Here is a 27,608-nt window from a genome sequence, read left to right on the forward strand (position 1 = left end):
GCTTCTAATGATCCTGTTACCCAAATAATGAATGTATTACCTGATAGATAGGTAGAAAATAGTTTTAGATTGAAAGCTGATTCTAGCTTATCTACGTCTTAACATAGACCAACTGTAAAGTATATATAGAATGTATATACATTCCTGGAATACTTCTATAACTCCCATTCTTGAGGGCTGCTTACATGTCAAGCATGTTGCTTGCTATTTTCTGTCTGTTACCACCTTTTTTCCTGTGAGCACACTCGCAGTATGATACTTTTCCCCAATTTACAGACAAAAATCTGAAACAAGAAGACCCGAGGCCTTCAGTGATTTCCCCCAAGCATTGCCTAGGTACCGGCAGACCCTCAATTCTAACCAAGGTCTGACTGGTGCTTACTTCAGTACTTTTAATCACAGGCCAAGCAACTGAAACATTAACTCATTGTATCTCCAGGTCATCACCGAGTGGTCTTCTCACATCATCCTTCAGGCAGCACCAAGAGTCACTGGCAGCAGAGAGAGAGAGGCGGCGGCAGGAGAGAGAAGAAAGGTTGCAGAGAATAGAGCGGGAAGAAAGAAACAAATTCAGGTAAGAAGGATCTTAAGATTTTTTTTAAATAATGAGTTAAAAATTAAAGCATGTGACTTTACAACTGTATACATTTAATATTGGCATTAAAGGAAGTAATGAAAATTCTGTCTGTATTTTTAAGGAAGAGAAAGACATACCTGAAATAGGCTGGATCTGGTTTGTTATGGCCTTTGTTTCTCTAACCATATGGCAGGAAGCACAGTCAGCCAAATACAATTAGGGACTCAAGTATTCTTGGGCCCTCCATTACCTACCTGGTCCTATCCAGGCCCTCCGGATGACAGAGAGTGTAATTATCTTAACTTAATTTGCCATCTCTTCCTAATGGTCCTCATGTTTTATTCATATTCTATCAGATGCCCAAAAAGAAATGCTTTTCCCACTTTCTGGTTTGCTTTTTGATCCCTGTAACAATCTTCAATATTTTTTGTAAACAATAATCTCTTGCTATGTGGGGGGAAAAGTCACTGTGTTGATTACTCTCAGCCCATTTCCCCCGATCTCCTGGTCTCTGTACAGCTTCAAGGATGTGTTCCTGGCTATAGCTCATTCCAGGTTCCATATCTTGGCCTGTCTGTCCCCACTGATCCCAGTGTGCCTCGGCTTCTCCTTCAGCCAGTCCACCTGTTCTCCACATTCTCCAGGTCATCCTCCTTCACACCCATCCCCTGGGCTTCATGCTGTGCTGTGCTTTATGGAATGAAAAACAGTTGGTGTATCTCTCCTTACACATTACTTCCTTCTCCTCTTCCTTATATCCTTTTTCCCTTTTCCCCCTTTCTTCCCCACCTCCTCCTATACTTTCTCTTCCTTCTTAATCCTTCGAAGTCATTTACCCTATAGCTTCTACATTCTTTCTTTTCATTTTTCTCCCCATCTCTACCTCCTGTTTCCTTAGTTCAGTTTCTTTGGCAAACAATATTCCCATCAATTATTCCCCATTATATCTACAAGGAATGTAAGGCATTGTCAATGAGGATTTACAGATTTAATAACGTGTTTTTGTTTTGTTTTGTTTTGTTTTGTTTTTTGAGACAGAGTCTGACTTTGTTGCCCAGGCTGGAGTACAGTGGCGCAATCTTGGCTCCCAGCAACCTCTGCCTCCTGGGTTCAAGTGATTCTTCTGCCTCAGCCTCCCAAGTAGCTGGAATTACAGGCCACACCACCGCACCTGGCTAATTTTTGTAATTTTAGTAGACATGGGGTTTCACTGTGTTGGCCAGGCTGTTGAACTCCTGACCTCAAGTGATCCACCTGCCTCAGCCTCCCAAAGTGCTGGGATTACAGGCATGAGCCACCATGCCCGGCCAATAACTTGTGCTTTTCTGAAGCCAGGAAGTATATGTGTAATTGTAAAAATGATCAAAATATGAGCAGAGTTGTGAAGTTGCTTAACTATAAGTCACTACTTCTTGAAAACAAATGCCAAGTCTTTGAAATGCTAATCCTCATTTTTCTAAGACTGGGTGAATGGGCTGCATGAAGTAAACCAACATCATTTCCCATCAAGATAGTGTAGCATACCCTGAGCTGTCACATTTCTACCAAACGATATTTGGAAATGCCAGCTCTGTATGCACCATTTTTCATGAGGGTAGTTCTGGAAGTTGTCACTTTTAGAAAGACCAATTTTTTAAATCTCTGGAACAGGTTAAATGCTTCCTGATTTATGGTTTTCTGGGAGATTGGCATATTTTACCACCAAATAGCGGCAGAGAATCTGAGTGAAATACATGGAAAATTCAGAGATTAGCTTACATCCAAAGTGTTTTATTGAAAACCTCTTGAAACAGAGTGCTGGTTCTGGGGAAAATGGAATTCATTCACTCCATCCTGTCTCTCCTTCTTCATTGCTGAATGCAACCATAAATCATGGAGAGAATGTGTGGAGCTCTGAAAACTCTGAAATATAAAAGACAGCAGGTGAAATTAGGAAGGGAGACTAAAATTCAGTTTTACAAAACCAGTGAGAGTTTACCATTTTTTACCTTCACTATTACTTGGCATGTACTCAAATGCACCCAAACCTAGAAGTGTATGTCAAATCTGGACCAAAAGAACCCCAGAAGAAGTCCTCTTTTTCCAGACCGAGGCACAGTAAAGGGAATTTCTAAAGATAAAAGTGTAGAGAATTCCTGTTATTTCTTTATCTCCTACCCTAGCCTCCCAAACAATATTGCTACAGAAGCACAGCAATGGCAGCAGTGTCCAGGCAGTTGCCTGAAACGGGAGGGAGGGGAACTCTTCCTCTGACCATAAGAGCTATGACCCCATGATCACTAGGCATATCACTGTGCTCTCCTCCTGCTATATTGTCCTAGATGCAGATGCAGTTACCAAAAGTATGCAGCAGGACAGGGAAAGTAAAGCCCAAGCCTTCTGGCTGGAGGACCATAAAAGGAAACCCAAGGAGCCAGAAAGTGTTAGGAAAGCCACAAAGAGCAAGGATATCAAGAGAGCACTCCTGAATGCATGTCTGATTTGTACACATGTGGCTTCAAACCTACACGGCATGCCATAGGCTTTGAGAACTAAGTACAGAGTGGGAGTGGATCACCACCCAGATCCCAGAAAACTGAATTAATATTGGAACCAATGTCTGAAGGCAGGTTACAACTTGCAGGTTGAACTTAACCCGGTTGATTACCTGCTAATACAAAATAAAACAAAAATCAAGATTCTTTGTAGAATTTAAATAAGACCTCAAATCTCATTACAAAATATGTAAAATGTACAGAATACAATCCAAAATAACTTATCATAAAAATAATTAGGAAAATTTTAACTCAAAGGGAAAAGAGAATTAAAAGATGGCTAACCACAAAGGACATAGATATTATACATTTAAAGACTTTAAAGTAGCTATTATAAACATGCTTTAGGAAGTAAGGGCAAATACTCTTGAAACAAATGAAAAGATGTCTCTGTAAAAAAAAAAAAAAAAAAAAAAGATATAAAGATCCAAATGGACATATATATAGAACAGGAAAATTAAAATAGAAAATTTGTCAGATGGGCCAAATAGAATTGCTATGAGAGAAGAAAGGGAACTCATTGTTATGAGTGAACCTGAAGATAGAACAACAGAAATTTTCCTACCTGAAAACTAAACACAACAAACAAAAATTGAAAGAAAAATGAACAAAGCTGTAGGGACCTGCGTAATAACATCAAAACGTCTAGCATTCGTGTCATCGGAGTCCCAGAAGTATAGGAGAATAGGACAAGAGTGCATTGGGTTTTTTTGTTTGTTTGTTTCTTGAGACAGGGTGTCACTCTTTTGCCGAGGCTGGAGTGCAGTGTCACCATCTTGGCTCACTGCAGCCTCGACCTCCCAGGCTCAGGTGATCCTCCTACCTCAGCCTCCCAAATAGCTGGGACTACAGGCATGTACATGGGACTACTGGCTAATTTTTGTATTTTTTTGTAGAGATGAGGTTTCGCTGTGTTGCCCAGGCTGGTTTTGAACTCCTGGGCTCAAGTGATCCTAATGCCTCAACCTCTTAAAGTGCTAGACTTATAGGCATGAGCCATTGCACCTGCCCATGCATTATAATATACAGGAATTATGTTATTCATATGTATATATTGGCAGAGTGAGAATTAGGCCTGGGAAGGTTGTCATCAGAGGCCATGCTAATAACTGTTAACCATTTGCTCTTGATTTCAAGTGATTCTAACTTGTCATTTAAGAACACAGAGAGACCTTGGCAAAATGGCCCTCCTCCACTAATGAATGCTAATCAACCATAGGCAACTACTAATTATGGTGACTGCAGTTCCATATTTCTGAGGATGTGAATGAAAAGAAATTCAAAAAATAAATAGGAAAAGCTTTCTAAAGTAGTTCCTGAGGTTACCCAAATGACTGACCTTTTATCAGCCATTTCATTGATTTAAATTGTTTATGCTCCTCGTGCTTTTTGCAAAGCATCTAAAAGTTGTTCTTTATCTATTGTCATTTTTGTTGAATATGGTCTTAAGCTTTCTGAGTTATAGGAAATTTAGTTCTAGTGTGGAAAGTGATGAGGTTGGATGTTTATAAACGATGACAAATCTGAGTCCTTGTTGCATTTTTCTCCTGGTCCTACACTGCTGTAGTCTAACTTACTGCCCCTTTATATCCAGTTATCAGTACACCAAGAAATAGAATATTTAAACTATATTATGAGGTCCAGTGTTGAAAACCATGATGTTAGGATTCTCCAAGAAAGTAAACAGTCCAGTGAGAGATGACTAACCACATAGTTTTAAACTTAGATTCAATTTGGAACCTAACCAGCAGGAACAGAAAAACAAAACATTAAAATTAAGAAAACAGCAGGAACAGAAAAACAAAACATAAAATTTGGTCATCTGTGGGTACAGACAAAAGAGAAGGAACAAAGCAGGAGCTTCAGTGATCCCAGAATAGAAACTGAGAGTGTAATGGATGTGGAGAAGGAATCCTGGGTTGTCACTGTGAATGACAGTGTGGCGATTCCTCAGAGACCTAGAACCAGAAATACCATTTGACCCAGCAATCCGATTACTGGGTATATACCCAAAGGAATATAAATCATTCTATCTTAAAGACATATGCATACGTATGTTCATTACAGCACTATTCACAATAGTAAAGACATGGAATCAACCCAAATGCCCATCAATTGATATACTGGATAAAGAAAATATGGTACATATACACCATGGAATACTATGTAGCCATAAAAAGGAATGAGATCACATCCTTCGCAAGGACATGGATGGCACTGGAAGCCATCATTCTCAGCAAACTAATGCAGGAACAGAAAACCAAATACCACATGTTCTCACTCATAAGTGGGAGCTGAACAGTGAGAACACATGGACATAGGGAGGGGACCTGTGTCCATGTGTTCTCACTGTTCTGTGTGAGAACAACACACACTGGGGCCTGTCAGTGGGGGGATTGGGGAGGGAGAGCATCAGGATAAATAGCTAAGGCATGTTGGGCTTAATACTTAGGTGACGGGTTGATAGGTGCAGCAAACCACCCTGGCACACATTTACCTATGTAACAGACCTGCACACCCCTCATGTATCCTGGAAATTAAAAAAAAAAAAATCCTGGGTTGTGGAAGGAATATTCAGCTTGTGGAGTGCAACATAAAATGGCCAAGGAACTTAGATTTAATTCTTAAGATGGCTGTTATGAAGCTACGAGAGCTCAACTGGATGCTAATCACCTCCAAAAGCTATTGCTCGCTTGTTATTGCTGTATTTTATTTATGGATTTTTAAAAAACTTCTCTTTCCTCAGATACTTACATTCTTTCCAACAAGTAATTAGTAGTGTTTCTGGGTGAATCCAATAATCCTATGTTTTCTGCAATCCCTGTGATTGTATTGAAGATCAATTGTATTTAATAATTTTGAAGTACAGACTTTAAACTTTTAAAAATTCAGCTACAACCATTTTACATTTCTGAGGCAGTGACAGTCTTTCATGATATACTGTTTATAATTTATTGGTAATTTTCTGAGTATCTAATTCTGTTATTTTCTTTTCCTGTTTGTTTGTTCTACATATTTCCATTAGCCGAGATTATTTAGACAAAAGAGAGGAGCAAAGGCAAGCAAGAGAAGAAAGGTTTGTATATTTCTTCTTTCCCATTGTAACGAATGGCATGTGACTTTGCACTGTTAACCTAGCATGCAGAGAGACTGTCGATTAAAATATAACTGCTTCACCTAAAACCTTACATAGCTGGCATTTTGCAGAACAGAGTGTACTAGTTACCTAAATTTTCCAATAAAAGTACGGATTTGTCATTTGGTGCCATCATGGTTAAGTGTGTCTATTCCTTCAAAACTCTCCTTCAAATGAGCACGTTTATGTTAGCATAATGACATAGGGCATATATTTGAAATACCCTGCACCACCACTGCTGAGCCTGGACTACATGTTCCTACTGCGTGCTTTTATGTCACATGGTCAGCACTCCTTCAACAAATATTTTAGTATACACACTGTGCCAGGCAGCAGCTGGGGGCACTAGATATATCTGAGATTCTTTCTGGGTGTGCCTGGTCGCTTACCTGTCTCCCTACTGAACTGTACTCAGCTCCTCGATGGCAGGAACAATGCCTAGATTTCCTTTATTTCCCCAGTACCCACCACAGTGCTTGGCATGTAGTTGGGACTTAGGAATAATATATGGAATCAGTAAATGAGTAAATGAACCAACAGCTTTATTTAAAATATTCAAGCTGTAAACTATTTCTTTTTTCATTTTAAAAACTACTTTATTTATGGTACGAATCTTTGTGGTTTGTGATGCTAACTAGAAAATGCATGAATACATTTTTAAATTTCTATCCACAGAATATTTGTATACAATTTTGTAAGAAAAACATATATGAGATACATTACTTTATAAGATTAAGAAGTATGTTATTAAAATGTTGCTGTAATATTCGAACCAGCCTAGGTCATATAACAGAGCAGCTCAAAACTCTGGTGTTGATCAGTAGTATATTTCAATGGCAACGTGCTTTGAATCTCAATAAAAGATACAAGGATGTTCAGTGTCTAATAAATGCAGAGAAACAGCGGAAACTGGTTTTACAGGTAGACTGGCAAAAGACAAGTTTTCACCCCCAGCTCTTTATAGCCTGCAGTTGTCCCCTCTACCACCAGGTGGGGTGACTGCATGGAGAGATGGAAAGGCTGCTTTTAACACCTTTTATGCTGGAGCCAGCTGGGAACCTAACAATTTCTGGACTGGGCCAATAAGAAGTAGAATTGTGCTAATTTTCTAAACACCAGATAAATACATCAGGACAGTCTGAGGCAGGGAAGAGTGGAGACTGCCTGTCTTCAATTTAAGAATTAGATGCTTAGATCAACCTCTTAAATAAAATGATGGCATTGCTTTGATTCCAACATTCTATTTGATTATTGTCATCCTAATAACCAGTTGTGGCTGGCAAATCTAGAGTGAAACATGCTGCTAAAGAAATAGGAAGCTTATATTTCTCACTAGTACCTGTTTTTTACATCAGAGGGCATCACATATACTTTCACTGAAAATGCGGTTGACTTCCTGCCCAGGCATAAGGAACTAAATTTTATTATTTTAGTTCTCCCCCCAGATTCTGTACTTATTTGAGCTTTCAACAACTTGACTGTTAGGTTAAGTCCACACAGACAAGGCTTGGCAGCTCCTGGGGAGGTGGTTTAAGTGCTGTGTCAAGATCTGAACTGGCTCAGCTGACTTCAAAATTTCCCCAAACCACGGAAGTCCAGCTCTTTCTGGATATTATTTACTGCTCTTTTTTGTCCAAACAAGACTTCACTTATGTCTGGCAAACTCGTAAGAGGAGGTTGCTGCTTCTCCTCTCTCCCCTGGTTCTGCCCATAGTCTTTGCTCCCAGGCTGCCCATCAGCCTGGACACAGGAGTGTGCTCCCCAGGCCCACTGTGGGATTCTTCCCTTGAAGCCACCTCTCTGTTTACACGGAGGTCTAGGGAAACAGGCATGCATTTTCCTTTGGTTTGGCTCAGCCATTTTTCTTGTTAGTTTTCTTCTTGAATAACCTGGTGAAGATGGGAGTTAGGGGAAATAGACTTTCATCCCTGTTTCAAAAGCTTTTAAGAGTTCCTACTAAGCCAGGAAAAAGTAAGATTTCCAAGTATAATGGAATCTGGAAATGGAAACTAGTAGAGATCAGAGGTGGGAAGTAGTACAGAAATAAGGAAAAGTAACTCTTCCAGATAGAGCAATGTGTGTTCGTCAAGTCCCACATCTCTTACCCTTAATGCAAGACTCAGAAAAAGACAGCCAGAGTCACAGCAGATGGTTTTTGAGGTTTGTATCATGTAACTGTAACAAGATGAATGTCATCTTATTTTGAGGTGTAGTGACCATCTGGATACATGTTATATTATTTCATATCATCTCACTCCATAATTTCAGACAAACCATGTTATTGGCAATGGTGCAGACCAGGAGTAAGTTTCTGTTGAGATGCTACTTCTCATCCTTTTAAGTATTAGAAGAAAGGCTTTATAGGATAATGATTGATTAAAATGACATTCACAAATAATTTAAAGGAGAAAAAAGAAGTGTGTGTAGTAAGGAATGAGCCAGGCTGGGGGTGTGTTGGGGGGTAGCACAGGAGGATACTTCTGTTTGGGTTTGTTAGTCTGAGGGAGACAGCAGGGCATGGAGAAGAAATGCTTTATAGCAAACAGGGGCTATGGGAACAAAGTGCAAAGAAAAGGTTGGAACTGGGCTAGGGTTTTGGAAATTGTGCATGAAAATGATCAATGAAGCAGTAAGAAAGGGTTCTGAGCCTTGCTTAGAAGGACTGAGAACAGGGCAGAAGATAAAGGGAGCCAGAGTTTACTTTAATGTAAGTGAGAATTTCCAAATAGAAGTGTGGCAGGAAAAGTCATCAGTAAGTAGGTCTAGGTTCATCTAAAGTCAAGCAGAGTTTCTGTAGGGCCCTGTGAAAAGAGACTGAGCCGCAGTACCAGCCCTGCCATCCCAGTGGTTTATTTGTCTCTCTCTCCCACTGAACTGTGAGCTCTGTGAGGGTGGGATTTTTCCTTGTTTATTATTAAATCTTGAGTGCCCACTACAGTTCTTGGCACATGACAGGCACTTGACAAACGTTCAATAAATAAATGAAAAGATGAATGAACAAACAAATGATATAGGCAGAGGATAAATGGGAATGTTTGGATGAAGGCAGCAAAAGTAGGAAGTCTTTTCTTGGGGCTGTGGTTTGTGGATAGAAAGCCCGGTGCTTCCCACAGAGGAGGCTCTGGCGGTCTGTGGATTGAGTGTGGCTTCGCGTGGCAGCAGGGATACGTGACAGTCATTGCATGGGCCGGTGGGTCCTCAGATCAAGTACTATTGGGCCCCATAGCACTTAAGTCATTGTCTAGGAAAAGGTCATGACATAGGTCCAGCTTCCTCCCCAAGAACTGCTGGAGGTTCTTGTGGGGCAGGAGGGGTCGCTAAGCTGTAACACCGTAAATGCCTGTGGCGTGGCCGTCTCCGCGTACCAGCCCACCGCCTTCACCACTCTGGCCACTGCAGATGAACGCTGCTGCTGCTTTTTCAGAAAGGTTTAGTGCTCTTGACCTCCATGCCTCTCTGCCCCGCCATATAAAAAAAAAACTTTTAATTATGATCAAATGCACATCACATGAAATTGACCATCTTAACCATTTTAAATGTGTATTTCAGTAGCATTAAGTGCATTCACATTGTTGTGTAACCAGTCTCCAGACTCTTCTCATCTTATACAACTGAACCTCTTTATCCATGAAGCAACAACTCACCATCTCTCTACCTCTGCTTCTACCATTTTTATCTAACACATAAACATCATGTTTTGGGACAATTCAGATTAAACCTCTAACTCTTCCCATGTCTTACAGATCTTCAGTGATGGCATCTGTGAGGCCAAAGGGTACACAGGAATAGCATTTGAGTCAAATATATACAGGCTCTGGGATGAGTGGCCCCTGGAGTCTCCCAGAAAGTGGGTTAAACCCTTTGGCTCCCCACAAATTCCTGCCCACCTGGCTGCCCACAGGGAGGCATGCAGAAGGCCAGGACCAGGAATGAGCCAGCAAAAATGAATGCAGCAAGTGGATGTCCTCCTGGCTGGAAGCCTTTCATTGAGGGCTTCATCACCACCACCCACCCCAGACTCATTTGATTTCTTGCCGTGGGATTCTGACCTCCTGAATTCCTGGACCTGTCCAGATTCTCTTATTTGCACTCATTTCTTGCCTGCGCCTTTATCCTGTGGCAGCAGTGTGGGAATGCCTGTGCTCACAACTCCTCCTGGACTTAGGGCATTTCTGGCCTTGAACTTGCCACCATCCCATTTAACACATACCTGCTGGAGGCCCTGCCTCTTACCCTTAAAATTGTTTTCTTTCAAGGTTCTTGTTACTTCCACAGCCAAGTGGCTTTTTCTTGCTGGCCTGAATTAAGGCCACAAACACATTCCTTTTGTTGCCTCTCTTACCCCTCAAGAGGTGGTGCTCTTGGCCAAGCCTGAAGTGTTTGTGTCTACATATACATGTACTACACACCTTTTATCAGAGATTCACCATGAATGCAAGCTCATTCCCCACAAAAATGAAATGGGATGCATTTGCTCCCTCAGCATCCTGGGCTGCAGGTGGACCTCTGCAGGTGGGGTGCCACTCTGCAGGCTTCTCCCTGCATGCTCTGCCTGCTTCCCATCAGCCCACAAATGCAAGGCACCGAGGGAAAGAACAGAGGATGGTAATCTTCCTGTTCATGAAAATCCTATTATTTGCTTTTTGAAAACAGACATACACATGTGAACAGATGACTAAATATGCCAGGCAGTAAATGTAAAATGCCATCTGAGTTGAAGGGACTACATATCCGACATGAGTTCAGAGGCAAGGCCAAGATCACTTCCAGCTGTGGTGGTCAAGGCAGCCTTCCTGGAGGGAGATGCGCATGCAAGTGTGGTCCGAAGGGTGGACTGCCTTTGGGCTGGCAGGGAAAAGGGGTGAGGATTACAGATGGAGAAACCACACCCACCTTGAGGATGGGATGCAAAAAATGCATGCTTTTTAAATGCATTGTTTTAGAATATTTTAAATATGTGCTCTGCCTTTCTTATCTGGGTAAATGAGGAACACCATGTCTAATGCCCATTGTGAGGAACTGAAGCAGTGAATTGGATAGATGCAAAGTGAGGGTCTTGAGTAAGCTGTTCCAAAGTTTAGTGGTAGGTAAGGTAGTAAGAAACCTGTTACAGCTGAATGCATAAATTTATTTCTGAAAAAATAATGGTGAGTAAAATTAGCAGACATCTGGAAGAGGCACACATTTCAAAGTTATTTTGGTCTGATCTATAAAGCGCACTATGAGGAATATGATTGGTAGCTGGTCTTAATAAACAGTTAGTGGGTTCTGCCTGCCTGAAATGCAAAACAGATGTATCTTTGTTCTTTAAACTGACTTTGATGAATAAACTCTATGTGACGTCAGGTTCAAGCTATTGGATGTCTGATTCCTACTCAGAAATATTTTAGAATATAAAAAAAGTTTCCATGGTCAGCACTGAGAGAACAAAGTGAATTCCAGTTGCATTGCTGTTAGTATTGAAGCAGGTTCAGAAATTCAGAGAGGCAGGCCTTCATCCAAGCAACCCCCTTTGGTATATGGGGGGCATTTTTTTTTCTCTGCCACACCAAGGCACCCACCCATTTCACAGCTGTGAGCTCCGAGGGGGTTTGGTTTTCAGCCATCACTCTTGAGGCTTTTTGGTGGTGGTTATTGCTGTTTTGCTTATTTACAAATGTTCCCTAAAAGAGCAAGATAGGATTCTGCAGCAGTGATCCAGTATCTAGGGACTGTGTGATGCTGCCATTTCCCCCAATTTGCTTGGTTATGAGTGACGTGGGATTTTTAATCATTAGCATCTTGGCTTTGCTGGGTGTTTTTGGCAGGCTGACCCTCCAGCCAGCCCTGCACTGTGCTGTGTGCATCAGGAAACCGGCTCATTCTGCAGGTGTTTCATCCATAAACAAGCATCAGCCACAGGCTCCTCTTTCGTTTGACGGAAACCCTTTGGAATTTAACTTTCAGATACAAATACTTGGAACAGTTGGCAGCTGAGGAGCACGAGAAGGAGCTGAGAAGCCGGAGTGTGAGCCGGGGCAGAGCCGACCTCTCCTTGGACCTGACCTCGCCAGCAGCCCCAGCCTACCTGGCTCCTCTGAGCCATAGCCCCTCGTCTTCAGACTCTCAAGAGGCTCTCACGGTGTCTGCCTCCTCCCCAGGAACCCCTCACCATCCCCAAGGTGAGTACAGGGAGAGTAGAGGGAAAATGAACAGGTTAACATCAGACAGGCTTCCTCACGGCAGTAGTGATGATTTCAACCTGCAGGCTAATACTGAGACAGCAACTATGGGTACACTTTGTTGGGGGAGGGGGGTTGTGACTGCAACTGTCTGGTCACTAACAAACTAGACGTCTTCAGAGCCACTTATATTAAAGCAAAATGATTCATCAAAGTTGTCAATGTATGGCCATGGAAAAAGGAGAATATGGAAAATAAGCTTTACTTTAACATTTAATCCTAAATACTGGAATATTCATTTAATACTTTATCATTTTGAGATGTGGGTCTGCCCAATCAAGTGACCAACATTCGAATGTTCTTACCCGAGGAACTGTTAGTCTGGTTTAAATTAAACTGAAGGAGAATAAAATTAATTACAGCAAGCAAAGAAAAATGTGGACCTAGTGAAAATAGAAGGTAAATATGGAAGAAGGAAAATAATTCAAATTGTAAAAATCACTGGCACATGGTTGGATGTGGGTGTGTGTGTGTACGTGCTTATGTACAGACAGGCAAGCTCTCCTGGGAGATATTCTGTCTTCTTCACTTTATTTGGAGAGGCGCGATGATATTGTACACTGCAGCCTTGAGCATCAGCTGTTTTCCTGCCTGCTCTGCACACTGTGGGTCCGTTTTCTTTCACATTAACACAGGGATGGTTCTCAGCAGCGTTTACACAGTGTGTGTTGACTAACCCTCCTGCTAGCACTGTTTGCTTTAGTCAAGTGTTATGGCTTACAGCCTGATGTAGACTTAGCCAATTGAAGACAGCAGAGGCATTAAGCTTTTAATTCTAGGAGGGTTGACTAAATATGGCATAAAGTTTAATTTAAACAAGGCCGGACTCCATGACCTTAGCAGAACTGGATATAATGGAACGATATTGTCTGTCCAATTCTTTGCTGGCTCTCCAAGCCTTGGCTCATTCTGCTGGAGCGGGCCGGCTCCTCCACAGCTTCCCGTGACGTCCCGTTACTCCCGATCCCTGAGCCATGGAAGATTGTCCCAGGCAGATGGCTCAGTCATGGATGAGTAATGTCGGTCTTAAAATATTGAGACTCTGAGAGTCAAGAAAAGAGACTGTTCTATAACAGCCGTGTGCTTTCCAAACCCTGCCTTATATCATTGCTATTATCTACGTTGTGGTATTTCCAGAGGCAATATGAGAGATATCCTCCTGCAGAGTTGTGGTTCAGCACTTTATCCTGGGACGTTTAACTAAAAGTTGTATCTCCCGTCCTTTACAGAATGATTGTCTAAACTGTGAAGTACAGAACAGCCCCGAGCTGAGAGGGAATTGACAGTGTCTGTAAATGTCATTTGTCCTCAAATTTTTAATCTCCTTGATGTTTGTGGCAAAAGACAATTTCTCTCCTTGATGTTTGTGGCAAAAGAGAATTTCTTACATATTTGATTGAATTACAGTTTAACTTGAGACCATTCTAGCCACTGCAAAAGAATATTTCAGCTTCAGTAAGAATACAGAAAATAGTCATTTCATGTATACATGGGTGTGTGTGTGTGTGCGCGTGTGTGTGTGTAGTATGCATTTGGGGAAGATATGTCAGTATGCTTTCAAAAGAATATTTGCAGCTGGGCACAGTGGCTCTTGCGTGTAATCCCAGCACTTTGGGAGGCTGAGGTGGGTGGATCATCTGAGGTCGGGAGTTCAAGACCGGCCTGACCAACGTGGAGAAAACCGGTCTCTGCTAAAAAAAAAAAAATACAAAAAAATTAGCCGGGCATGGTGGCGCATGCCTGTAATCTCAGCTACTTAGGAGGCTGAGGCAGGAGAATCGAACCCAGGAGGCGGAGGTTGCAGTGAGCCAAGATTATGCCATTGCACTCCAGCCTGGGTGACAGAGTGAGACACCGTCTCAAAAATAAAAAAAAAAGAAAGAATATTTGCAAGTGTTATTTTCTCTTCAGAGAAGGGATTAATAGAGACTGAGAGAATGTTTGACCAAAATCACACAATAAATGATACCTGCTTCTGAAAGAGGAATACTGGGCTTGAATCTGCATATAACCAAGAATTCTAGCATCATTTGATGTTGTTTGCTTTTTTCCTGGAAGAAAGTCAAAAGTACTGGCTCCTGTGAGATCTAGAAGAGCTGTCCATTGTATGTTAAGTAATCAGGATCCAAATCAGCAAGAGCAAACAGTCTTCCTTGTCCTGATATGTAATTGATTTATAAAATTGGACATCGCAAGTGTATGAAAAGATGGTGGTCTCAGAAAGAACCGCAGAGGTTTCCTTCTGCTTTGTAGACATTGGCCTTTATGACAGAAATGCAAAGTTGGTGTCACCAAGTTTTTCTCAGCCTACTTTATTCTTTGAAGCATTCTGTTAGCATCCAATTAATAGTATATTCTTTTTACCAAGTCCCATTTTCAAATGTTCAAAAGTAACCTTTTGCTTATCCCTAGCATTTCCAGTATCCTGACATCTGGAGGAAGAATTAAAAATATAATCACACATCCAGATGTTGGTCCTGCACCAAACACCTGGCATGATGTCCAAACGTGCCAGGGATTGCCTTGCTTTTTCACTCTTTATCCTTGTGGGAACATGCAATCATAATACACTTCACATTTTTGTAGTGCTGTGCCCCTTTTTCCCAAACGTATCTGGGTAGGTAGGGGAGATGTTATTATCCATGTTTTACTGAGGCCCAGATAGATGGAAAGCTGTGCTTCAGACCATCTTGGCACAGTGCTGGGAGTGTAATTAGTGTTCTGATGCCCATCTCAGCCATTTGTCATGGAGTCATGGCTCTACCATGTTTGCATTGCTATTCATATTAATGCCACACCATCCCTTTGCTAACCCTCTCACCAACATCTGCAAAAATTGCAGCCTACAGTTCAGAATTATATTTACAAGAAAAGGAAAAACTAATATTTGTTATTGAATTTTCTGTGCCTCAGGAGTACAGGTCCCTTTATGGGTTCTTTCTTTTATAACTCCTGTTTCAGATTCTGAAGAACTTTCGAAAGAAGAAGATAGGAAAACATTAAAAACTCCTTTTCCTTTTGTCTTACAAAACATACTTTTTAGAAGGGAAAGGCTAATGATAAATACTGATAGCATGATATGCCATCTAGTGAGATCTCTCAGCCAAAAGCTTCCCCAGGTAAATCTGCTATAACTTTTGTATGAATGATGCCCCTAATCCCCACCACCAAGTCAATACATGCTTGAATTATTTTTCCATCTGACCCTCTTGTGGGCTTAGCAGATGTATGTCCCCATACTGCCTAGACTTGGTGATGATGGTCTAAGTACTTTCCTTCTTTCTAAAAGTACCAGCCCAAGGGAGGGAAAGAAAGACATATACACGTTCCCGTTTGCACTGTGTTGGAATTAATGGAGACAGTCAGCCCAGAGTTTGGGCAAACATGGAAAGGCATCTCTTCATTCATTGCTTTGATATCTTTTCCTTATTTTCACTGATCCCTGGGGGTAGACATCAGAATATCTACTTAGTAAGTTTATTTCCTATTATTTTTAGAAACTCATAGATGATTCTGAAAGCACCTAAGTGATTCTCTTTGTCAGAAAAGGTACAGTGTTCTAATTAGGATAGAGTTCTTCAACATAATTCTTGAGAAAGTTTCTCTGAGGATGAAAACTAATAATAATAATCTGTGTACCCATAAGTAAAGTCAAGATAGCCAGATAACCTCTTATCACAATTTGTGTCAGATCCAGGTAACCTATTTCATGGAAACAGAGTAGAGAGAAACTACTCACCTGAAAACCATATGTTGATGGTGGTCCCTGGAGGGCATCCCGGGGTTAAGCTGCCTTCTCCGGAGAGCTAGAACTATGTTCCCTCCTTGCTCCCTCTTGTAAACGAGTCCCTCCTGAGGCCAGGTGGAGATAAATGGCATTTCCCAGTGGAAGGAAGCAGCTGTCAAGAATTTAGAAGTGGCTTTCACCCACTAACCTAGCCATGAAAGCAAAATTATGTCTACATTATTTTATTATGAGCTTGATACTCTCCATATTGCACACAGAAATAATACATCACAGATACATTTGAAAATGATGCCACACTATATTATTTTTATTTATGTCAAGGAAAAATATGTTTGACAGTGATTTTTTTCTCTACCTGTAATTGGATTCCAGGGTATTTCCAAATGTCTGATTGTTTGGCCCTGGAGATATATACGGCCTATATGGCCATGGCCTACTCACCAGCAGACATTATTGACAAAGGTTAATGATACTTCCTCTCACAGATGCAGGCATTTAAAGTATGGGTAAATATGGCGATTCCTGTAGCCTCCTGATCCTCAAACCTGGAAATAAAATTTAGACATAGAGTATCATGAAATGTTTAGTTTGTCTAAATGATTTTTCCTTTGGGCATCCATTTGTCCTTTTGGCTGTCATCATTGTTAGCGTTGACTGTCTTTGTCATCTTCGTTGTAGAAGATGTTCTGAGTCTCCTTCAGGTGTAGGGACTCTCTGAGGTTATCTAATCCACACAGCAGAAATCGGAAACATCTGGTATCCTATTTCCAACTGGCACGGTAGCAATGGAATATTGTCCATCATCAGCCTAACACTGCATGCTAGTTCTCTTGCATAAACCTTTTGGATGCCTCCAGTTCCGTGTTTCATGAATTGGCAGGAAACTAGATTCCTTGTGGTTCTATGACTCAGGGCTGCCTCCCTCCCTGCCTCACCTGACTGCTGCTACTTGATACCATTTTGTCAATTGGACAAAATCTTTCAGCAACTCTACCCAAGGCTGAGGTCCTACCTGCTACACCTGCTGTGGGCAGCCTTTGCAAATCATCGAGTTTTTCTGCCTTGCCATTTCTCAGTCTCTAAAAATTTCCCTTTTTCTCCTCATAGAAATGACAGTTGTCTGAAGTGTGTCTTCCTGCATCATATTTGGAAACATTAATCGGGATTGAGTCCTTCTGAAGTAGACAAAGTATATACCTTAAGTAAAGATAGGCATAGAATGGCACTGGAAAAGTTGGTAAAAAAGAGCATTATTTCTAAGGCAAGAGAATAGCTTGAACCCAGGAGTTCAAGGCTACAGTGAGCTGTGGTCTCGCCACAGCACTACAGCCTGGGTAACAGAGAAAGACCCCAACTCCAAAAAAAGAGAAGGGGAGGTGGACATTACCTGATCAAAATTATTATTTCCTAGGCAGCTATTAGGTGTCAAGAGCTATGAAGGAACTGAAACATTACCCTATTTGTAAGCTAATATGCTGCCTTGCCACAATTCCGTGGATGCTGGCAGAAGACACAAAATTCCTGGGTCAGAGACAAAGGACTTCATTACTTCTAGTGATAGCAATAGCCAGAATATCAACATTTGTGCCATTTCCCCAAGCCCCAGTTCCCACAGGGTGATGTGAATAGGGCCCAGTAAAACCTGCAGGCACATTGTGGGGAACCTGGGGAAAGGAACCCTGAGCCTTGGGGAGCTGAACTCTTTTATAATGGGCAGTAAACATGCCTTCCATTTGTCCCAGAGGGAGACATTGTCTTTATTACAGTGGGCAATAAACCAACCAGATCTTTGCTCTAGAGAGACCCTATCTTCTAAGAGAAGACCCTGTCTTCTAAGGCTCCTTGCTATGCACACATCCTTAGAAAGATAGTGCAGAAAAAAGACTATCAGTGCCTTTGCTTGCAAGACTGAAGACACATGGGAGAGCTGTAGATAATTGTTTCCTCATATTAGATTATAATGGTTTTAAATCAACCTTTACTATGAAATTTGTATCCTAAAGTCTGTTTAGTGTAAACAAAAAATTCAAGTTTTGAACAGCAATTAGCTTGTTCTTATTTAACAAAAAAGAAAATGCCTCAGGAGCTGCAAGACCCCGCCTGGAGCAGGCACTTGGGATGAACAAGTTTGCTGCATCTGGAGACACTCACAGAGAATCTGGCTTGTTGGCTGGGTGAGACATCTGCACCTTTCATCCCAGGTGGGAGCCTTGGGTCAGTGCTTTCAGGTGCAGTCAGGAGGCTCCACATGTCAGGACAATGAGGGTTCTTGAGCCACAGTGGTACTTTGAATTTCCAGACAATGAATGAGACTGGGGAAATTAGCAAAGGAGAATAACTCTGGGGCTCCTTCTAGCATCCTTGTCCATGCTCAAGATCTTAATCACTACTCTGCTATCTCCACCACTCCCCCTTTCCCTTCAGCAGCCCTGCTTTCCCCCATCCATCTTTGGAACACATTTGTTCAAAATGATACAACACCTGCAGTATGGCAAGACACACTCACGTTGACTTTCTGGTACCTGAAATACACTTTTTCAGGAGAACCTCTGGGTTCAGTGACCATGCAGTGTGTTTCATCTGCCTCTGGGCATGATATGCATCTTTGGAGCCTTTTGAAGTTGTAACTTCTGTGAGAAGGCTGCCTCTGCCAGATACATCGGGAAGTTCAAGTCGCTTTTTGTTGACTTTCTGGATCCATCCCCCTCTGGATGCTCTTTGTCCTCTAGATCATCTCCAGGCTAAACAGGATAGTTGCCTTTTGAGTCGCGTGCATTTCTCATTGTTTTCTCAACATTTGTCTTAGTCTTTTCTCATTGTTTGGTTGCAATCCTCTCACTGACTCCTCTTCTGCCTTTTCACTACGTGGTGGGTTTTTCTGAAGTTCCTCTCCAGCTCCTCTCTATTTTCATACACATCCTCTCACTGGGCCCTCGCATTCCACCTGTGATTTTTACCTATCTCCCATATGCCTTAAATCCCTGAGGTCTGTACTGCCAGCCTTGGCCTCCCTGAGCTCAGGGCGTGTGTATTGCACTTCCCCAGCCATCTCCACTAAATGCCCCTCCAACTCTTCAGACCCACCAAGTGCCAGGCTGAGGGCTGTTCAGATGGAAGGTGATGTCTATCTCTCAGCCAGAAACCCCCACCCGAAACCTGCTTATATTTTCTAGTCCCCACCTGGTTAAGGCTATCTCTCGTGGCCCAATCATGTAAGCTGGAACATTCATATGATTTTTGATTCCTCCTTCAACACTTACCTTACATCCAATCAATCCCCAAGTGTCTTTTGTGTTGTTTTCTCTCAAATCAGCCCTCTTTCTTTTCTCTTCATTGCCATTGCCTTAGTCCTGGCCTCAACCATCTCTGATCTGGGCCATTTCAATCACTTCTGATAGGTTTCACTTCTTCCAGGCTCTTCTCAGCAACCCAATTAAAAAAAAAGATCTCTGTACCTTTTCTTAAAATTATCGGGTGGCTCTCCATTATCTACCACATAAATTCAGATCTTATGTGGCATTCAAGACCCTTTGTACCCAGTACCAACCACCACAGCCACCCCCCAACAAATGTTATGCTCCATCCACACCAAACCACAGTCAGTACCTGAAAATGCCATGCTCTGTGCTTGGAGTGCACTCTTCCATTGGGTGCCCCCTGGACTCTTCATCGAGCTGAGGCATCTTCTCTTCTCTAAAGCCGCCCTTGATCCCTCTCTTGTGTTTCCCTTGCATCTTGTGCACAGTTGGGATGCAGGGCTTACCTCACTGTCCATGTGATAAGTTGCTCCTCCCAAGCGTCTGCGTGTGCCTCGGGCTGGGCACGTGCCTGTGCCCACCTTTGTTATTCCCAGTGCTTGGAGCAGAACAAGCATTCAGTACATGGGTTATGAGTTGGCGAATGGTCAAGCATGACAAAAGAAAGCAGACACATGAATCTGCAGAGACAGCTGTTTCCTCTCTACCCAGGAAGAAATTTATTACATGAGCCATGGGTGGAGGACACATCTTTGACTATGCAGGCCACTCCATAAGGACTGAATAAATGATGTTGGTATAATTAATAGAGAGGAAACTTTTACAGAGAGTTGACATATCTGGGCCATTTCTTTCTGAGGATCTAACTCTAATAGAATAGTCACCCTATATGTTATCAATATGAGAATAATTGAACCTGAAATTGCTTCTTTTTTATCCTGTATGATACTACAGTAGCATTATATACATATTTAAGCAAGTGAACTCAATCAGAAGCGTAATCTGAGGGGCAAGAGTGGGAAGTGGAAATTCTAATTTAAATAGCACTTTTAATCCTGTCTAACATTCATATTAAGTGCATGTCCCTGAGGGAGCATGACGACAAGGAGCATAGATCTTTTCTTCTTTTCCTTGAACCATTCCTGATTCCAACGTGCCCCTTGTCATATGAACAATTTGCTGCTTCAAATGTGAGTTTAGAGTTTACAGATTTGTATTTGGGGGTAATACAGCCCATGAATGCAATCCCAGCACTTAAGGAGTTCCACTGACGCTAAATTAAAACCATGATTGTCAAAACCATGGAGAAGTTATGGGATCTATAAGGTGACACTGTCCAAAGGGACTTTTGAAGGTAATTTTGACTATACATGGTCAAAATTGTTCGGGTCAAGCAGGTTCAGGCCTAAGCCATCTCTGAAGTCATCTTCAGTGGGGCTTAGGTCTGAACCTCTGGAAAATCAAACTCTGAAACTTGAGGACAAAGCATGGCTTAACTTTTAAGGCATAAAAATTAGGCTATTGAATCAGTATTTTGCAAGTGATAAGCTGTCTCTTTTGTGAGGCTTGAGTAGAATTTCTTTTGTGAAGCTGAGTTTGTGCCCATCCTCATGCAACTATTCCTGTAGAGCAGTGATTCTCAACCAGGGGTGAGTTTGCTCTCCTGGGGGACATTTGGCAGTGTCTGGAGACATTTTCAGTTGCCACAATAGCAGAGGAGAAGTGGAAGGTTGGTGCTGAAGCCTCTAGTGAGTAGAAACCAGGGATTCTGCTGAACATCCTACAGCTCATGAGACAGTCTCCCAGGAGAAGGAATTATTCAACCTAGAATACCCAGGTACCCAGGCTGAGAAACCTTGCTCTAGAGTGAATCCAAGCGAACAACCTAGCAAGAACTGGTCTAACACCAAAGGCAAAGTCTAAAAGATTTTGAAAGTTGTAAGCTTTTTTCTCTTGGGACCTTTTTCAGATTTCTGTGATTAAAACACACGTCTGTAGTCAATCGTGTTAGTTATTAGCTCTGAGCTGGGGAGGTCCCTGGAATCTACACAGTTTGGAGCAACTATTATAGAACTGGCTGGCCCAGCCCTTGGTTTCATAAGACCTGCCAGAAAGCCAAGTCCTGGCAGAGTCATCTAGACACTACCACAGATTGAAATCAACTGAAGCCACCCAGAGATGTATCAAGTTCAGAACTTTCTACCACCAATTTATCTCTTCAAAGAAAAATTGCATAACCAGAAATTCTAATTGGACACTCTGAACTCGGCTGTCAGGGACATGGATGAAAGCAACATTGAAACATTCCTGCCCACTGTGTGTGTGTGCGTGCACGTGTGTGCACACGCTTAATTCCAGGAATGATTATGTACTTCTCCTTGATTGCTTAAGTCACCCACCACACAGTATAACCCTGTGATTAACAGCCCGAGCTTTGCAGTCCAGCCAATCCAGGTTCAAATGCAAGCTCTGCTAGCATGAGCTCTGCTTAGCAGTGAGGTCCTGTTGGTCAGAGGGTTGCTGAAGATATTCAGTGAAGGGACCGTTTACAGAGGTATAGGGAGGTCATGGGACCATCAAAATGTGGTGATGCTTCACCCAGAGACTAGCGGTCGTGGGACACTGTTCCCACCTTCAGGCCTGAAGAAACTTGGTGAATGACTAGGACTTGGTAAGAGCTGTGGCCAGAGGAGAGAGACCAAGGGACAGAAACAGTGGCCTGACAACCTCTGCCAAACTAAGGCCCTACGTGAAGGAAGCAGGGGTGTTAATATCCCAGTTTCCTTCTTCCTACCTTTGCTGGAACTTCCAGGGGCTGAGCCAGGGAGAGGGAGAGCAAATACAGCTGGTGTTCTGTGCGGGGGTCAGCATCCTCAGGCACAGAGCAGAACAGAGCATGGATCAAACAGTCAGAGAGTAGCCAGCCTACTGCGTAGCTCTGGGCAAGTTGCTTAACCTCTCTGAACATGTTTCCTTATTTCTCACATGGGGACATCAATCTTCACTTTATATTGTAGGTGTGGGAACCAAAGAGGATGATGTAATATGATTCCTAGTACAGCATCTGGGTGTAGAAGGTGCTCAATATGTAGTAAGTTTGATTTTTACTGCACTTAGGCAAGCAGGACCTGATGTCCAGTGAGGTTTTGGGGACCAGATGAGGAGTTGGTGTTGGGATTTGGGAGGGACAAAGAAAACAAGATTGTGTGAGTGATGGTCTGCCCTGGCGGACTTCATACAGGGACCAGCTGGCCAAAGTCCTCAGGCCGGCTCGTTCCTCATTTCTCTCCTCATTTTGCGACCTGCATGAGGAAAGCATGGTCACATTCTCCATCTGACGGGGCAGCCTTTATATTCTTACACCTAAGAAAAGCACTTAGTTTCTCCCCCCTTCCATGGGTTCTCATGTTGATGGGTTCCCATCCTGGTTTCCCAAACCCCACTCACTCCAGTAATGTCTGTTTCTTTGGGGTGAAGAATTCCTTTTAGTGGCTGTGTTCTGGTTATGGGTCCTTCCCCACAGGGTGGTTGGTGACAGCCCAGTACCCTGTTATGTCTCTTTGAGGATACCCTGGACCCCTTCCTTTCTGTTACTTCTTCCACCTTGCAAAAAGTATCCATTACCACATCCTTTTATGCAGTTTAGTGTTGATTTTCTTCTTTGGCCCTTGTATTCCCCCTACCCCAACCTTCAAATCTAGCTGCAAGCCCTCGGAGCCAGGTCAGTGCAGGCTCTGGCCAAACACATTTTTCTGGTCTTTGCTAAGTGCATCCTAGCGATGCTGAGATCCCACTGATCTGCGCTCTTGGGCTGTGACCCAGGAAGACAGATCCCGGTTTTGGATGCCTGTAATGTTACCAGGCATTCCTTGCCATGTCTTCCTTTTATTTCCAAATGCACGCCCACTGCTAGGAGAAGGGTTGCCTGGGCACCTGGCCCAAGTCCTTCCTGCAGTTCCCCTCCTCCCTTGCACAGCCCAGGAGATGCAATCAGATCTTTGTGTCCTTCCTCCATCCAAGGTGGTTATGGACAAGCATGGTGAGCCGTGGCATCTCTTGACCTGCTGGGTTTGGGGTATCACAGTCACTCCTGAGCCTCCCTTGAAGATGCTTAGAGGCATTACATGCTGGGAAAGGGACACTCTGCTCCTTCCTGCCTGGCCACCCTGGCACGGGCCTTCACTGTTCTCTCCTGGCCTCAGCTTTCTGAGGGTAATACCAGAGCCCTCCCCATAGAGAGATCGTGAGGGCTTCGGAAGGCAGTTCCTGTGAAGTGCTCAGTAACCATTCCTCAAAGGGAGCCAGCAGCCCTGCGGAACTCCCTGCCCCGCTCTGGTGTGAACACGGTTCCTCCCCCAGCTGATGTCTGGGATGGAAAAACCTCCTGCTGTTGAGAGTCTCAATCCCTTACCCATGTGTTCTTCCAGTGGTGCTGTGTTTTTATTTTCTTTTTCTCTTGAGCTCCACTGATTGGTGTTCACCTCTTCCTCCTCTGTCTCTCTCTCTAAGGGTTTGCTTCGTGGACTCTTGATTCCACACTGACTAGGGGCCTCACTCCACAGCTCGCAGGCACACCCAAGCTGTTCCCAGCAGAAAGCCTTCCTTGCCTGTGATGCAGGTGGAGACAGGGCTCACCTCAGACAAAATGAAACACAGAGCAGACATCACTGTCCTTAGAGTAAAGTCCCAGATCCCTCCATCAACACACAGCGCTGGTTGCCCTGGCCCCTGACAACCACCCAAACCTCCTCTCACTCCTCCTGCCAGGCCACGCAGCTTTCATTCCCTCCGGCACGCAGTGGGCTCTGGGTGCCTGCATGTGCACTTCCCTCTGCCCAGGGCATTCTCAGCATTTCCCCCCTTTTAACTCATTTTTACCCCTTGAGACTCAAACATCATTTTGCCACAGAGACTTACGTTCCAGGCCTTGCCGAAGACCCTTGCCATGCCTTCCCAGGGCACCGTGCATTTTATCTTACACATCCATCACTCTTACAAAAGTATTTTCGTTATTGTGTCTGCTGGCATTTGAGAGGTGGGGGTTTCCCTGTGCCCACTGGTGGCAGAGCTCACTCACTTTTGCCACACGGATATCACGGCAGGTTGTTCGGGATCCTCTCTAATCTGCTTCTCTCTAGCCTCTGTGACAGAGCTAGGTCAGTCTCATGGGTCGCTGTGTCTGTCTTTCACCACCAACACCACATTTTCAGGCCAGAGAAAGGCTCATTAAATTCTGGGACTGGTAACAGTGAGAAGTTGTAAACATTCCTAGGAGGGAAACAAGCACCTTTTCTCCCTAGTTGTTGCCAAAGGTCATAGCTCCCTTTAGGACTTTTCCTACAGGATTATATGGTTTCTCCCATTTCCTCGGGACTTGGTGGGTATAAATGAGACGTTTTCCTGCATTTTCCCAGAGGGCAGCAGACCTGGCTTAGAGACACTCAGAAGGAACTGTGTGTGTGTGTGTGTGTGCGCGCGCGCGCAGAGAGAAGTATGAGTGAGGGAAATCCTGCTGAAAGATAATGGGAAAGGGGAGGAGAAATGTTCTGGAGTTCGGTGTGGAGTCTCAGGGCTGTCCTGGGTGCTTCCTGAGTATCAGTGAGAATGCTGTGAGCAGACGCTGGCCCCAGGACCACGCTGGGGCCCTCCAGCAGGAGAGGAAGGCAAGGTCTTGGCCCTCAGACAACTTTCCTGTGTTTGATTAAGACAGCTAGAGAAGGGCTCTGCCGTGGACCCTGGCAGTTTTGCTTGACTTGAATGTGTGTGACAGTGATTTAATTTGTTCATCATTAGGATGGCCTCAGATTTGCAATCAGACCTTGTAGACACTGAGTCATGTATTCTGGGCAGGAGATGACTTTGCCGATTACTACCTCCCCAGCAGTCACGAAAAAAAGATACCACCCCAGTGGTTGAAATCACAAATTGAAATATCTGATTCCAAGAAGTTAGGCCCTAGTGTATTGGGATGAAATTGTACTCCTCCCCCACAAGAGTGTGGCTTTTCCAGAGCTTGCGTGTCCGTTAGCACACCTGCCCAGGCAGCCTAATCAGGGCCAGAGCCGCTGCTTGGGTAGAGTCCTGCATGTTCAGTGGAATGGAACATGGCAGTGCACACCCACAGGCTGAAGTCAAATAGCCATCAATCACAGAGCCTCCCTACTTTGCCCAGATCCCTGGGGTGGTGAGTAGACACAGGCTTATGGCAGCCAACTGACCCCATGTCCCTGTCTGTAATGAAGCCGCCAGGAGGGGCCCTTGCTGGTTTTCACCATATGCTTACCGATTAAAACTTCAGTCCATGCCACATGCTGGGCTGTTGGAAACACATTTTTGTTTTGATGTGGCTATTTTGAAGTCCATGTGTGCAAAAACATGTGCTTTCTGTCAACCAAATGATGACGCTGCCGCTGCTGCGGCTGTGCTCTTGCCATGCTTGTAAAACTAATGGGGTTTTGTATCTCTCCTAAATACTCTATTATCAGATGAAAAAGAAATTACCATAAAAATTCCTTCAGTACCAAAGGGAATGTTTCTAAAAGGCCTGTTCACTCCATCCCATGACCCAGCACAGTTTTTACTTTTAAGGAAGAGTGTATGATGCTCTCATTCTCAGACACGTGGCCTCACAGCTGTGTGCCCATTGGCTTCCTTCTGTAACTGCCACCCATGAATCTCTGTCTGGAAACTGTGCCCTCAGATCTCCAGTTCCTAAAGCCTTCCCCTCTCGGGATGCCCAGGAGGGACAGCCCCTCAGCTGCAGGGGGGTCTTTGCTGCCCCTCCCCATGTCCTCCAGCCTTCCCTGGAAGCAGGTTCCTGCCCCAGGCTGGAGTTCCCAGTAGAAGATGCACAACCTGTAATCAAAGGAGAGGAATTTACTCCTCCACCCCCAAATTCCTACCTGGCACTTGGGGACATTTCCACGGAGGAGTGGGATTTGGAAGTTGCCCAGGAACATCAGGAAAGGTGACATTTCATCTGCTCCACTGCATCTTCCCTGCCCAGCTAACTCCCTGACTCATCCTCAGAGGATGGCAGCCTGAGAGCAGATGAAGGATTGGGGGGTGATGGCCCTGTGGGTCCTGAAGAATGAGTTGCTGGGAAGCTGGGGTTAGCTGGGCCCCCTGCCTAGTGAGGCCTGAATGTCCCTTTCCCTTAGTAATGCCCATGCCCAGCCTGCTGGGGGGCTGGTTCTGTGCACCCCATGGCCAGCCGTGCCCATTACCTGGTGCCGCAGGATGCCTCCACAGAGAGCTGCCCTGATCTGCGTGTTCTCATGGAATCTGGGCAGGTCCCTTCCAGCCCCTGCCATGTGTGGACCCTGCCAGAATTTCTGTGTTGCTTTGAGCAGTGTGTACCTAGGGTTCAAGCACACACCCTTAGAGTGCATTGCCAGGGTTCCAGAAGAGTGGGCTTTGCTCAGCCTGAGGGCAGTTCCCTTAAGAGTGAGCCACCCTCCTCCAGCCTTCATGTGTGGCAGTTGGCTCAGAATTTTGTGTATTCTCGATCATTTTGCTACACATCCACAGCTCATAGCTGAGGGTTTTGCTCAGAAAAAATAAATAAATAAAAACAAAAAAATTTAAAAAAAGCATAAGCCAGATTGTGCCATTTCCCTCTTCCCTAGAGTGTCACACGAGTGAGAACATGATCATCTTACCTCAGTGACAGCATCAAATCTCCAGCGTTGATAGGTTTGCAAATAGACTGTGACCATGAGTGATTCTTCCAAACTGCTTTCAAAATCTCAAACTAACTTCACATTATGAGCAAATATAACCCAAGAAAAGGGTGATGAACCTCACTGGTTCAGCCAACTGATTTCAGGACACATTAGCTGTTTTTCATCAGCTTGATCCACCATGGATTTTGTTTCTCTTTCCCTAAACAGGCAAAAAGGTTATATATTAGTTTCGTATTGCTGTGTAACAAGTTTCCACAGACATAGTGATTGGAAACAACACTCGTTTATTATCTCACAGTTTCCATCTGTCAGAAGTTTAGCACAGCTCAGCTGAGCTCTTGACCTTGCCTGTCCACTGCCACAAGGCTGGAATTAAGGCTGCGGCTGGCTGGGCTCTTATTGGGAGACTCTGGGAAGAGTCCACTTCCAGCCTCATTGAGGGTGATAGCA

General features: G+C 43.7%; 1 protein-coding gene across 13 annotated transcripts in view; it reads left to right on the forward strand.

The window, feature by feature from the left end:
- Window positions 1-27,608, forward strand: part of FHOD3 (formin homology 2 domain containing 3) — a 483,155-nt gene that overhangs the window by 384,341 nt on the left and 71,206 nt on the right. For all 13 annotated transcript variants that reach the window (XM_016933551.3, XM_016933549.3, XM_016933541.3 and 10 more), the window contains 3 exons: window positions 440-574; window positions 6,137-6,187; window positions 12,194-12,408. In XM_016933551.3, coding sequence (XP_016789040.1) covers window positions 440-574; window positions 6,137-6,187; window positions 12,194-12,408 — 401 coding nt within the window. The remainder of the gene's footprint in view (window positions 1-439; window positions 575-6,136; window positions 6,188-12,193; window positions 12,409-27,608) is intronic.

This window comes from Pan troglodytes, chromosome 17, assembly GCF_028858775.2.
Source record: "Pan troglodytes isolate AG18354 chromosome 17, NHGRI_mPanTro3-v2.0_pri, whole genome shotgun sequence".
Taxonomy (NCBI): domain Eukaryota; kingdom Metazoa; phylum Chordata; class Mammalia; order Primates; family Hominidae; genus Pan; species Pan troglodytes.